This window comes from Salvelinus sp. IW2-2015, linkage group LG4q.1:29 (genome assembly GCF_002910315.2).
Source record: "Salvelinus sp. IW2-2015 linkage group LG4q.1:29, ASM291031v2, whole genome shotgun sequence".
NCBI lineage: Eukaryota > Metazoa > Chordata > Actinopteri > Salmoniformes > Salmonidae > Salvelinus > Salvelinus sp. IW2-2015.
Window position 1 is genome coordinate 30,724,985 of NC_036842.1, and position 12,404 is coordinate 30,737,388.

A 12,404-nucleotide genomic window follows, 5' to 3' on the forward strand; every position below is an offset into this window, starting at 1 on the left:
CATAGTTATATATTACTATACAGTTAATACAGCCCAGTAGTTCATAGTACTACTACAGTTATGACAGCCCAGTAGTCTAGTACTAACGTCGTTATGACAGCCCAGTAGTCATATACTACTACAGTTATGACAGCCCAGTAGTCTATAGGTATACTACAGTTATGACAGCCCAGTAGTCTTAGTACTACTACAGTTATGACAGCCAGTAGTCATTGTAATACTACAGTTATGACAGCCCAGTAGTCGATGTACTACTACAGTTATGACAGCCCAGTAGTCGTAACTACTACAGTTATGAAGCCCAGAGAATTACTCTACAGTTGAAGCCAGTAGTCATAGTACTACAACAGTTATGACAGCCCTAGTCATAGTCTACTACAGTTATGGAGCCCAGTAGTCATAGTACTACTACAGTTATGACAGCCCAGTAGTCGTAAGTACTACAGTTAGTGACAGCCAGTAGTCATAGTACATACTACAGTTATGCAGCCCAGTACATCTAGTACTACTGATCAAGTTATGACAGCCCAGTAGTCGTAGTACTATACAGTTATGACAGCCCAGTAGTCTAGTACTACTACAGTTATGACAGCCCAGTAGTCTAGTACTACTACAGTTATGAGCCCAGTAGTCGTATAAACTACAGTTATACAGCCAGTAGTCATAGTACTACTACAGTTATGACAGCCAGTAGTCGTAGTACTACTACAGTTATGAACAGCCCAGTAGTCGTAGTACTACTATAGTCATGACAGTTTAGGTGGTCATAGTCTAATAGTCATGACAGTTTAGTGGTCATAGTACTACTATAGTCATGACAGTTTAGTGGTCATAGTACTACTATAGTCATGACAGTTTAGTGGTCATAGTGTGCATGTAGTTGCTAAATTGCAGTATTGTAGGTGGAGAAACTGAAGCCCATTACCTGGCAGTGAATGGAATCACTCCTGTTTAAGGATTAGTGGGTATCGAATGTATGGAACTGTGTGTTTAATAAAAATCACTAGGCAGGGATTTACACAGGATTACACTCATAATATACAGCCTTTATCCCTTAGCCATTCCATCCCAATGAGAAACTAAACCAAAACAATGGCCCTTTTTCTTGTGAATGTGAAAGATTGTTGAGGATAGGACTGCAGAGCTCAAAGTTTATCAACGGTCATAGCTGCATCTCAGATTGAAATTAGATCAAATGAAGAAGGGAAGTGGAGGTGGTGAGGTTTTGTGGCGCCGTAGGCTTCCTGGACAAATAGAGATGTTTCCAAGGTTTGATTGGTCTACAATTTGACCGTAACCGTTGAATGAACCGTCAGACTGTTCCATATGCAGGGTAGATTAAGACATTACCTCATTAACAGGTTAACAACAGGTCTGAAGACTGCATTAATTCAGACTGAGTTTCTCAAGGACAGTGCAGTAGATTGTTGTGCATTCCTAAAGCCTAGCATAAAGGCATCCCTCCAAGCTGATCACAAGGAGTGGAGGAGGAGAGGCCAACAAATGAAGGAGTGAAAGGAATGAGTGTCAGTGTATTTGTTTTCTCTGTAAAGGAGAGCCTATCCCTGTGATTGTTTGAGTCATTGCAGGGCCTTCCTTATCACTATCTGGACAGAGAGAGAGAGAGAAACATTACAGTCCCATTCCTCTCCTCCTCCCTCTCTGAGCGCTCAATGTTCCCATTGTGTTCAGGGCAGCGAGGCAAGGGTTAGAGTGCACCCTCAACGAACAAACACTGATTGTTCCGAGCGAGGGATGGAAGAAGGGATGATTTTGAGCACAAACAGTCACCAACATTTATTTAATCTTCCGACAGACTTGACTTTGAGAGAGAGACCCTTAGGCTGTGTCAGAATCACATGTCCAATGTAGGCTAACTGACGTCTATGTCACACAATGCCTGGTCTAAAACGATATGACGTCCATGTAACCTACACTGTATGTGACGTCTATCCCTCTCCAAGTTCCCAAAGGGTAAATGTTTATTAGCCTATATTAGTGAGCTATAGGCCGTACTGTATAAGTGACATCTAAAATAACTATGCGACTGTTCTCCCCTCAGAGTAAACGGCGGTTCGAGAGAGACTGTAAAGAGGCGGACCGGGCGCAGCAGTACTTTGAGAGAATGGACGCCGACATCAATGTAACGAAAGCAGACGTGGAGAAGGTATGTCCTGTCATCGCTCTCCTGCTCACCACCAACCAATCAAAAACTAGCCTGCCCACCACTGACCAATCACAAGCAAGTGCATTATGATCACACTGCTTAAACATACTTGTTTTATCTCTCCCCTCTGTGCATGAAAAGAGAAAAGAGTTAATGTACTGTACAACGACCCCCTCTTTTCCCTGACCCACCCCACGTGAGGCATCAGTAACAGTTGGTTTTGCTCCAGGGCTTTCTGCACAGGCTGGCATTGTGTCCCTCTGTCAGCAGCACAGTAATAGTGATCTCCTGCTTCTCACCACGGCGGATAGCAGGACTTACTGACTGAGTCATTATCACTGTTGGCCAGGCAGACCAGGAGCAGAGCAGCCAGTCATTGTGACCTGCCTGTCTACCATGTGCGTCGCTTGGCAGCACAACCAGCTTTGTGTCCGTGTGTGTGTGTGCGTGTGTGTGTGTGTGCACATTGTTGTCTCTATCTAACCTTCCTTCCTTGCATGCTGGAAAATGAGTATTGTGTCGTGTGAATGTGTTGTTTATCTGCATATTTGCGTTTATGCTCTCGCTGGTGAATCTCAACAGTCATCAGACTTTGGGGTCTTGTGTTGATGTCACATCCTGTGTCCCTAATCATCAGTCGGGAATTGGGATAGCCTCTGACGTACGTGTCTTTAACCCACACACTGCCGCCCACGCCACGCCATGTCGCAAGGCATCATGGGTCAGCACCACCCCGGTGTGTTGCTTCATCAGCAGTCCGCCCAGCAGCGGACTAGGCTCAGAGCTCAGAGCGGACACGGTTCAGATCCGATTATGATGCTAATACAGGCCTGCACAAGGAGCCTTTATGTCCTCAGTCTCGCACGGCCAAACAGCCACAATGGATGGGCTCAGGCCATTGGCTCGGACCAGAGCAGCACTGTACAGCACTGGACTGACAGGAACTGAACTGACATACTGCATCAGCCCTGCTTCTCCCTCAGCAACCAACACAAACACCTACCACGTCTGGCACTGTGTCTGAGTCCCCTGTGTTAGTGGAAATTAAGTTATTCACTGCTTGGTTTTGAGAAACAAACAAGTCTTTAGTCATAACAAGGATGGTTTTAATGCATTTGAAGATTGGTGTTAGTCATGTACACTCAATATGTGATTCTCTATATGATATTATGGCAAGGCAACATAGGTCTTGATCTGGAGTTTTGTATGGAGAGTTTATTGCCAGTGGAAAGTCTAAACTGGCCCTTTCATAGATAAGCGTGAGTCTGTAGGTGCTCGCTCTCCCCCACGCACACACACACTGCTGTGTTCCCAGTTCTGTGTGTGTGTGTGTCGCTATCTAATGGAAGACTGCAGTAATGTTAACACACCCTACATTATTCATACATAGTATCTGTTGTGTGCGTGTCTGTCTGACTATGACCTCACTCGCCTCCTCTCACTTACTCAGATTCACTTTCTCTCTGATTAAATGGAGAAAACAAAATGAATATACATTATTTCATTTCCTCTTCTACAATACCCAGCTGACATTGGGACGGGCATTAATTCCGTTTTTTTACTCTCTTTTATTTTGACATAATTTCCTGCATCTGCTCTTTTACTCTGTGGCTTTTCTTTCCAACAGTTACTCAACGTTTGTCTTGTTTCTGTTGTCGTGGCAGTTCTTTGTTCCAGGCAGGGAATCAGAGAGCTGAGTTGGATGAAGCCTTACTATTTTAATGTGACCTGTGTTACTCCTAACACTCCCTCATTCTGGAAACACACACTGGCATATGATATCATGGATATAAATTTGCCACCACTCTGATGTCATTAGTAATAAATCATGTAATAAATCCATCACTTTCTATGTATCATGGTCTGTTAGGATCTGCCTTTCACAATTTAGTGTATTAACCAGGCCACATAATACATTTACATTTACATTTAAGTCATTTAGCAGACGCTCTTATCCAGAGCGACTTACAAATTGGTGCACTCACCTTATGATATCCAGTGGAACAACCACTTTACAATAGTGCATCTAACTCTTTTAAGGGGGGGGGGGGTTAGAAGGATTACTTTCATCCTATCCTAGGTATTCCTAAAGAGGTGGGGTTTCAGGTGTCTCCGGAAGGTGTGATTGACTCCGCTGACCTGGCGTCGTGAGGGAGTTTGTTCCACCATTGGGGTGCCAGAGCAGCGAACAGTTTTGACTGGGCTGAGCGGGAACTGTACTTCCTCAGAGTAGGGAGGCGAGCAGGCCAGAGGTGGATGAACGCAGTGCCCTTGTTTGGGTGTAGGGCCTGATCAGAGCCTGAAGGTACGGAGGTGCCGTTCCCCTCACAGCTCCGTAGGCAAGCACCATGTTTTGTAGCGGATGCGAGCTTCAACTGGAAGCCAGTAGAGAGCGGAGGAGCGGGGTGACGTGAGAGAACTTGGGAAAGTTGAACACCAACGGGCTGCGGCGTTCTGGATGAGTTGTAGGGGTTTAATGGCACAGGCAGGGAGCCAGCCAACAGCGAGTTGCAGTAATCCAGACGGAGATGACAAGTGCCTGGATTAGGACCTGCGCCGCTTCCGCGTGAGGCAGGGTCGTACTCTGCGAATGTTGTAGAGCATGAACTACAGGAACGGGTCCCCGCCTTGATGTTAGTGAGAACGACAGGGGTTGTCCAGGATCACGCCAGGTTCTTAGCACTCTGGAGGGACACAATGGAGTGTTCAACCGGATGGCGAAGTCATGGAACGGGCAGTCCTTCCCCGGAGAAGAGCAGCTCCGTTCTGCCGAGGTTCAGCTTGAGTGGTGATCCGTCATCCACACTGATATGTCTGCCAGAACATGCAGAGATGCGATTCACCACCTGGTTATCAGAGGTGGGGAAAGGAGAAGATAATTTGTGTGTCGTCTGCATAGCATGATAGGAGAGACCATGTGAGGATATGACAGAGCCAATGACTTGGTGTATAGCGAGAATAGGAGAGGGCCTAGAACAGGCCTGGGGGACACCAGTGGTGGAGGCACGGTGGTGCGGAGAACAGATTTCTCGCCACGCCACCTGGTAGGAGCGACCTGCAGGTAGACGCAATCCAAGCGTGGGCCGCGCGGAGATCCCAGCTCGGAGAGGGTGGAGAGGAGGATGTGATGGTTCACAGTATCAAAGGCAGCCGATAGTCTAGAAGGAACGAGAGCAGAGGAAGAGAGAGTTAGCTTTAGCAGGCGGAGCGGCCTCCGTGACACAGAGAAGAGCAGTCTCAGTTGAATGACTTAGTCTTGAAACCTGACGGTTTGGATCAAGAGAAGGTCATTCTGAGAGAGATAGCAGCAGAGCTGGCCAAGGACGGCACGTTCAAGAGTTTTGGAGAGAAAAAGAAAGAAGGGATACTGGGTCTGTAGTGTTGACATCGGAGGGATCGAGGTAGGTTTTTTCAGAAGGGGTGCAAACTCTCGCTCTCTGAAGACGGAAGGGACGTAGCCAGCGGTCAAGATGAGTGTATAGCGAGGTGAGGTAAGGGAGAAGGTCTCCGGAAATGGTCTGGAGAAGAGAGGAGGGATAGGGTCAAGCGGGCAGGTTGTTGGCGGCGCCGTCACGAGAGACGCAAAGTTTCATCTGGAGAGAGAGGGGAGAAAGAAGGTCAAAGCACAGGGTAGGGCAGTCTGTGAGCAGAACCAGCGGTGTCGTTTGACTTAAGCAAACGAGGATCGGATGTCGCGACCTTCTTTTCAAAATGGTTGACGAAGTCATCAGCAGAGAGGGAGGAGGGGAGGAGGGGAGGAGGATTCAGGAGGGAGGAGAAGGTGGCAAAGAGCTTCCTAGTGAGAGCAGATGCTTGGAATTTAGAGTGTAGAAATTGGCTTTTAGCACAGAAGACACACGAAAGGAGAAATGTAGAGAGGAGGGAGTGAAAGGATGCCAGGTCCGCAGGGAGGCGAGTTTTCCTCCATTTCCGCTCGGCTGCCCGGAGCCCTGTTCTGTGAGCTCGCAATGAGTCGTCGAGCCACGGAGCAGGAGGGGAGGACCGAGCCGGCCTGGAGGATAGGGGACATAGAGAGTCAAAGGATGCAGAAAGGGAGGAGAGGAGGTTATCACGTAATACACTGCTAGATGATCCTGACAAACCAAACGCTTCCATGTGTTCCTCCTCTGACTGCAGACAAGATTCCCTCCATCATTTAGGAGACATTGGAGTATTACATCATCGGAAAACATGACATGTCACCACCCTAACCATTAATGTGTTGATTTGTTATACTGATGGTTATAGGCTAAGTGTTGGGTTGTGTGTTTAGCAGTCTTCTTGTGGTGTTGTGGTATGACATCTCAAGCTCTGTTATGCTGGTGAATGAGGACCCAAAAGCGACGTAATAGTAACAGAGTCTTTATTCCAGTATAAAACAAATAATGATTCTCCTGGAAATCCAAAACAGGAAACTGAAATCCTCTCGTCAATAGAGAGGAACGACTGGAGACGCGACCACAGACTGCAGGTCGCTTCAGGAAGGCACTGGCCGTAGCTGACCTAGACACCTGCTCACACGCAGCATCTGAAGAAGGCAAAGAACACGACAGGGCGGAACAAGGACACAGGAACAGCAAACATCAAACAAGAATCCGACAAGGACAGAAGCGGAAAACAGAGGGAGAAATAGGGACTCTAATCAGAGGGCAAAATAGGGGACAGGTGTGAAAGAGTAAATGAGGTCGTTAGGAGAATGAGAAACAGCTGGGAGCAGGAACGGAACGATAGAGAGAGAGAGAGCGGGAGAGGGAGAGAGGGAGGAGGAGAGAGAGAGAGAAAGGGAAAGAACCTAATAAGACCAGCAGAGGGAAGCACAGGGACAAGACATGATAATCAATGACAAAACATGACAAGCACTGCTGAGAGAATTCAGATAATTCAGTAATGGGAAAACTGTAGCGTAAATCTTCAAATACACTCACTTGCTATGTTTTAAGATAATAGAAGTATTCCACTTGGGATATATTTGGACTGGGGGAATCTGAGCCGTGTAGTCTTAGTTAGGACCATATCTCAGAGCACTGGGTATATTCCAGAGAGGCTGGAGTTTGTTGAGCTGGGGTTCTGGTGGTTTGGTAAGCAGCTGGTGCCAACCTCAAACTGCTACCTATCCTCCACTGGCGGACAAATCCTTCAAATTACGGTTTGGCCGCTTCGCCACTTAGATTAAGACATTATGGCTTTGTGTGGAATTTTACTGAGTATCCTATGAAGTGTAGTCTCCGCTGGAAAGCACTGAAGAAAGAAAAAAAGATGGCCTACTGCTCGGTGGCCCTCAAGTGTCAGTTGTAAATTAACTAGGCCTATTGGCCTACCACCTGGAGCCCCTGGAGCAATGACTGTAGCTATGACTATGCAGGGTCTATGAAAGCTTCCTGCTTCCAGTTCAGCAGGAAGTGGCTAACTTTGTGTGTTTTTGTTGTTATTTATTTTTCTGCCATACCTTGAAGCGAAGTTCCCACAAGGTAGGTCCACACTGGGCAGAGCATGTGTTATATCTGTGGGAAAACACACACAAACTGTCTCGAGTTTCGACCTTGTTTCTCATCGCTTACACAGGTCACCCCAAAACACAATCACCTGTTCAAGCACACACTGGTTGAATCAACTTTGATTCCACTTCATTTAATTGAAATTACATTGAACCAACATCGAACAGATGTTGAATTGACATCAGCATCCCGTATTGAGCATTGTCCTATATCTGGACTCTGTCCAATACTAAGCACTGATTTTAATCATGTGGAGAAGGGTGTTATGTTAAATGAATGGGGTCAGTAGTATTACCCGCAAAATACCTTGTTGCGGGAGATCTGAGGCATACGAATATATGGTTGGGGGGATGGTGAAGCGGTGATAGGTTTATATTCTTAGTCTGTGAAGGATATCGGGCGAGATCGAGGAAGTGGTAGTGTAGTAAATTCGTGTAGTATTTAAATCTCGCCGAGATTATGTTAGGAATAAGAGTGGGTAAGTGTGGATACAGTTGTGCTTATATCTGGAATGGTTAGTAGGGTATAGGTGTCGTTCTACGCTATCTTATCTCTGCGAATATAGGTTTAGGCTTAGTACGGGATAGTGGTAGGCATGGTAGGCGTGAAGATACGTAGTGGTGGAGCTGTAGATAAGTACTTGAACGTGATATATTGGGGGAGTGAAGTGTGTATGGTTAGGTAATTTCATTACCTGGAATAATTGGGATGAGGGTATAGTATTAACTGGAATTTATTGGGGATGAGGGCTGCTATATTATCTGCACAATACATTGCGGGGATGAAGGGTTAAGTACTGTGGAAGTAATTACCTAGGAAAATATGGGGATGAGTGTTGTTGTGTCATCTGGAATATTTGGGGATGAGGGTGTAAGTTTTTTATCTGGAATATATTGGGGATGAGGGTGTAGTATTAACTGGAGATATCTTGGGGATGATGTGTAGTATTACTGGCATATATTGGGGATGCAGGGCATAGTATTATCTGCGAATATATTGGGGATGAGTGTGTAGTAATCGTGTAGATTACCTGGAATATATTGGGGATGAATGTATATTACTGGGATATATGGGGGATTGAGGGTGTAGTATATCTAGGAATATATTGGGGATGGGGCGTAGTTTAACTGGAATATAATTGGGGATGATGGCATAGTATTATCTGGAATATATTGGGGATGACGGGTGTAGTATTAACTGGAATATATTTGGGGATAATGTGTAGTATTAACTGGACATATGTTGGGATGAGAAGTGTGTAGTAATTACTGCGAATATATTGGGTATAAGTGTGTAGTATTAACTGGATATATGTTGGGGATGAGGGTGTAGTATTACTGGAATATATTGGGGATGAGGTGGTAGTATTACCTGGAATATATTGGGGATGAGGCCGTAGTATTACCTGTAATATATTGGGCGATAAGTGTGTAGAATTAACTGGAAAATATTTGGGTATGAGTGTGTAGAAGTAAATATAATATATTGGGGATAGGGTGTAGTATTACCTGGGATATATTGGGGATGAGTGTGTAGAATTAAATATAATGATATTGGGGATGGGAGTGCTTAGTATTACCTGAAATTTATTGGGGATGAGTGGTGTAGAAGTAAAATATAATATTTGGGGCTATGAGGGGTGTAGTATTACCTGGAATATATTGGGGATGAGTGGGTAGATAGAATTAAATATATATATAATTTTGGGGATGAGGGTGTAGTATTACCTGGGAATATATTTGGGGAATGTGGTGTTAAGAAAAGTATAAATATAATATAATTGGGGCTGAAGGGTGTTAGTAATACGACTGGAATATTTTACCGGGGATGAGTTGTGTAGAATTAATAATAATATATTGGGGATGAGGGTGTAGCTATTACGAATATATTTGGGTGGAGGTGGATAGATGATAACACGAAACTTCAAATATCACTAGATGCGAAGATCGCAACACTCGCACCAAACCACGTGAAACCGCGGAGGGCTGGTGACGTAATATGATATGTGAATAATTTCTTCATTATCGGGGGAGCAATGAGTGTGTTAGCAATGTATATGAACATGTACTAATATTGTCATCTATTGAGATGTGGAGAATCATGAGGGTCGTTAAGGGCTTGAATAAACAAATCTGGATCATATATTGGGGAAGGTTGATGATTAGTTGCCTTGGTCTCATTGTTGGCGGAAGGCTCTGGCTGCTCTGTCTGGCGGAAGGCTTTGGGCTGCTTCTGTCTCGGGGCTCGGGACAGTTGGGTTCTAGGCTGGTGTTAGTGGATGGGATTCCGGGTCTAACTGGTCTGGACGGTGCATAATCGGGCGTTGCTTCCTGGTGGGTCTCTAGTGCGTGGAGCAGGAACTGACGCGCTATGGCTGGCTCCTGTCTGGGCGGAGGGCTCTGACGGGCTCGGGGACAGGGGCGGGCAGTCGTTGGACGGCTCGGGGACAGGGACGGGCAGCTCTGACGGGGTCGAGCACACTTAGGGAAGGCGGAGCACAGACAGGCATTATGCACGGCTATCGGGAACAATTTACAGGCAACCTGGCTGAAAGCTGCTTTGGGTGCCGGCTTTGGTGGACTACACGACACGGGATTGAGTCGCACCTGGGGCAGGGCGCGGCTGCAGCTCAGCGACAGGCAGGCTGGGGACGCACGCACGCGGCACAGCGACGCAAAGGCTTCGCACGCAACCGACAACGCACACGACACGGGCACTGAGCGGACAACACACACACACGCAAGCACGACAGTTAGACAGGGGCGCTGGGGCAGGGGCAGGCACAGCTCTGGTAGGGGAGGGAGCACACGCACGAAGACAGCCATCGCGGTGGACAGGGCGCGGCTGGACACCACCACGGGAGACGAGACTGGTAATGTGGAACAGAGTGGAGCTCAGGCGCACATCTACGCACCACACCCGGCAACACACACAGCATGAAAAGGAGGAGCACGCGCTGCTTGAAGCCAACCGAAGCGCCTCGACCCCAAAACGCATTTTTCCAGATTGAAGAGGTGTTCTTGGAAGAGATGATCCGCCGCAAGGTAGGCAGTAGACAGCCATTAGCACACGCGTGTCACATGTTTGAGGGAGTGAAGTACATCACGGAGACGCAGAAATGGTAGGTTATAATAGAGGCCTTCCAAGTACACGTCGCACCGATTTCCGCTCGGCGTAGACACTGAGAGGGGAAAGAGGAGATCTTCAGCACGGACATAGACTAAAGATATGTGTAAGTGCGGCTTTATGGTCATGCGTCATCTGTTTGTCATCGGTGATCCTTCAGACAGTCACTGCACCATAGAGTGCAGCGGGTCACCTGGTGCTGGAGATCAGAAACTAGAAGTGAGGTGCTCATGATCAGCCGGTTATATAAGGGGCAGGGCGTCCTGTCGCTGTGCCGTTCCATCGTACAAGCTCAAACCAGGCCTGTCGCTCTCCTCCCTAGCAGTACACAGACTCTGACGCTGTGTCTCCTCCTACAGTAGCACCTGGCCTGGCTCCCTGTCTGTCTCTCCCTACAGTACACCAGGTCTGACCCTGTCACCCCGCGGCGCCTGACTGGAGCCATACCATACTCTGTATCGCTCACTCAAGGTTAGCGTATTATCCGACTTCTACGAAGGTATGTGAAGGAGTCGAGTGTCCAGAAGGGATGGAACAAATAGATTTTAGGCCTCTTATCTTTCAGTGACGTCTCCGAATACACTTTGGACAGAGTAAGAGCAAGCCTATTTTATTCTGTTAATCTGGTCCGATCTTCAAGCCGAATTTTGATTGTCAAGTGATGTTGAATATATACGCACCTGACTCCTATCACCAGGTTTAAGAATCTGAATGACCCAGCAATATGCATACGACAAATCTTCATTGATACTCGTGACTGATTCTTCACAGTTCTATTGAACAATAAATTACGACCCTAACATGATGGATTTCTTCAACGTTCTGACCTGTTTTTCCTTTTGTCTTGTGATGTTATTTTATCGATTGGTCAGCTGGCGTGAGTTGGGTGGTCTTTCTCACTGAGTTAGGTTGTGCATTAGTTTGAGTGGATGTTGTGGGCGATATTTGCTCTATGGGGTTTTCGCCTAACCCGGCTTTTCCAAACTCCGCCTGGGTATGAGTCGTCTCAATCGAGTTAACCCCCGCCACTACAGATGTCTTATGGGCGTTCTGACATTCGTTGTCCTCTGAGTTGAGAATTCATCACTTAGGCCAACACGTCGCCGCCGCTGCACGCCTGGGTTTCACGTGGTGTTGGTGGGTGTTTGCCCTTGTCCGGTGTTTGTGTTTTTCACCACACGGTACCTGTTATCTGTCTTCTGGCACTTCGTTTATCTGTTTTGTATTTTCAAGTGTTCAGTTTTTCCGTTATAATGTAATATTCATTCCATGCATACACTTAACCACTCCGCGTATTGGGTTCCATCCTTTCCGCCTCTCTCTTGCCTTGCTGCCGCTCTTTCCAACCTCTCGTACGGCTTGGAGGGGCAGAGAGCGATATATTGATCGACCCTAGCCGTTGTCAACTGGGTCTGAAAGCAGGGGGCTATATAGCAGCTCCACGGCATCACTACTTTCCCAGAGTCAACCAAGGGAGGGTCCGCACTCCTGGTTGTATCCTTTATCAGTTCTGGTTTTTGTTTTTTTTTTGTATTTCTTCGCGCTGCCTTGCTAGCTGTGTTGCTTGCCCTTTTCCACTCCGCTTTGGGTTTCTTTGGTGGTGGGTGTTTCTGGTA

At 46.8% G+C, this 12,404-nt stretch overlaps 1 protein-coding gene across 1 annotated transcript in view; it reads left to right on the top strand.

Annotated features, from left to right (window-relative positions):
* Nucleotides 1-12,404, top strand: part of LOC111961806 (formin-binding protein 1-like) — a 111,237-nt gene that overhangs the window by 68,823 nt on the left and 30,010 nt on the right. The window contains 1 exon segment of the mRNA XM_070442808.1: nucleotides 2,063-2,167. Coding sequence (XP_070298909.1) covers nucleotides 2,063-2,167 — 105 coding nt within the window.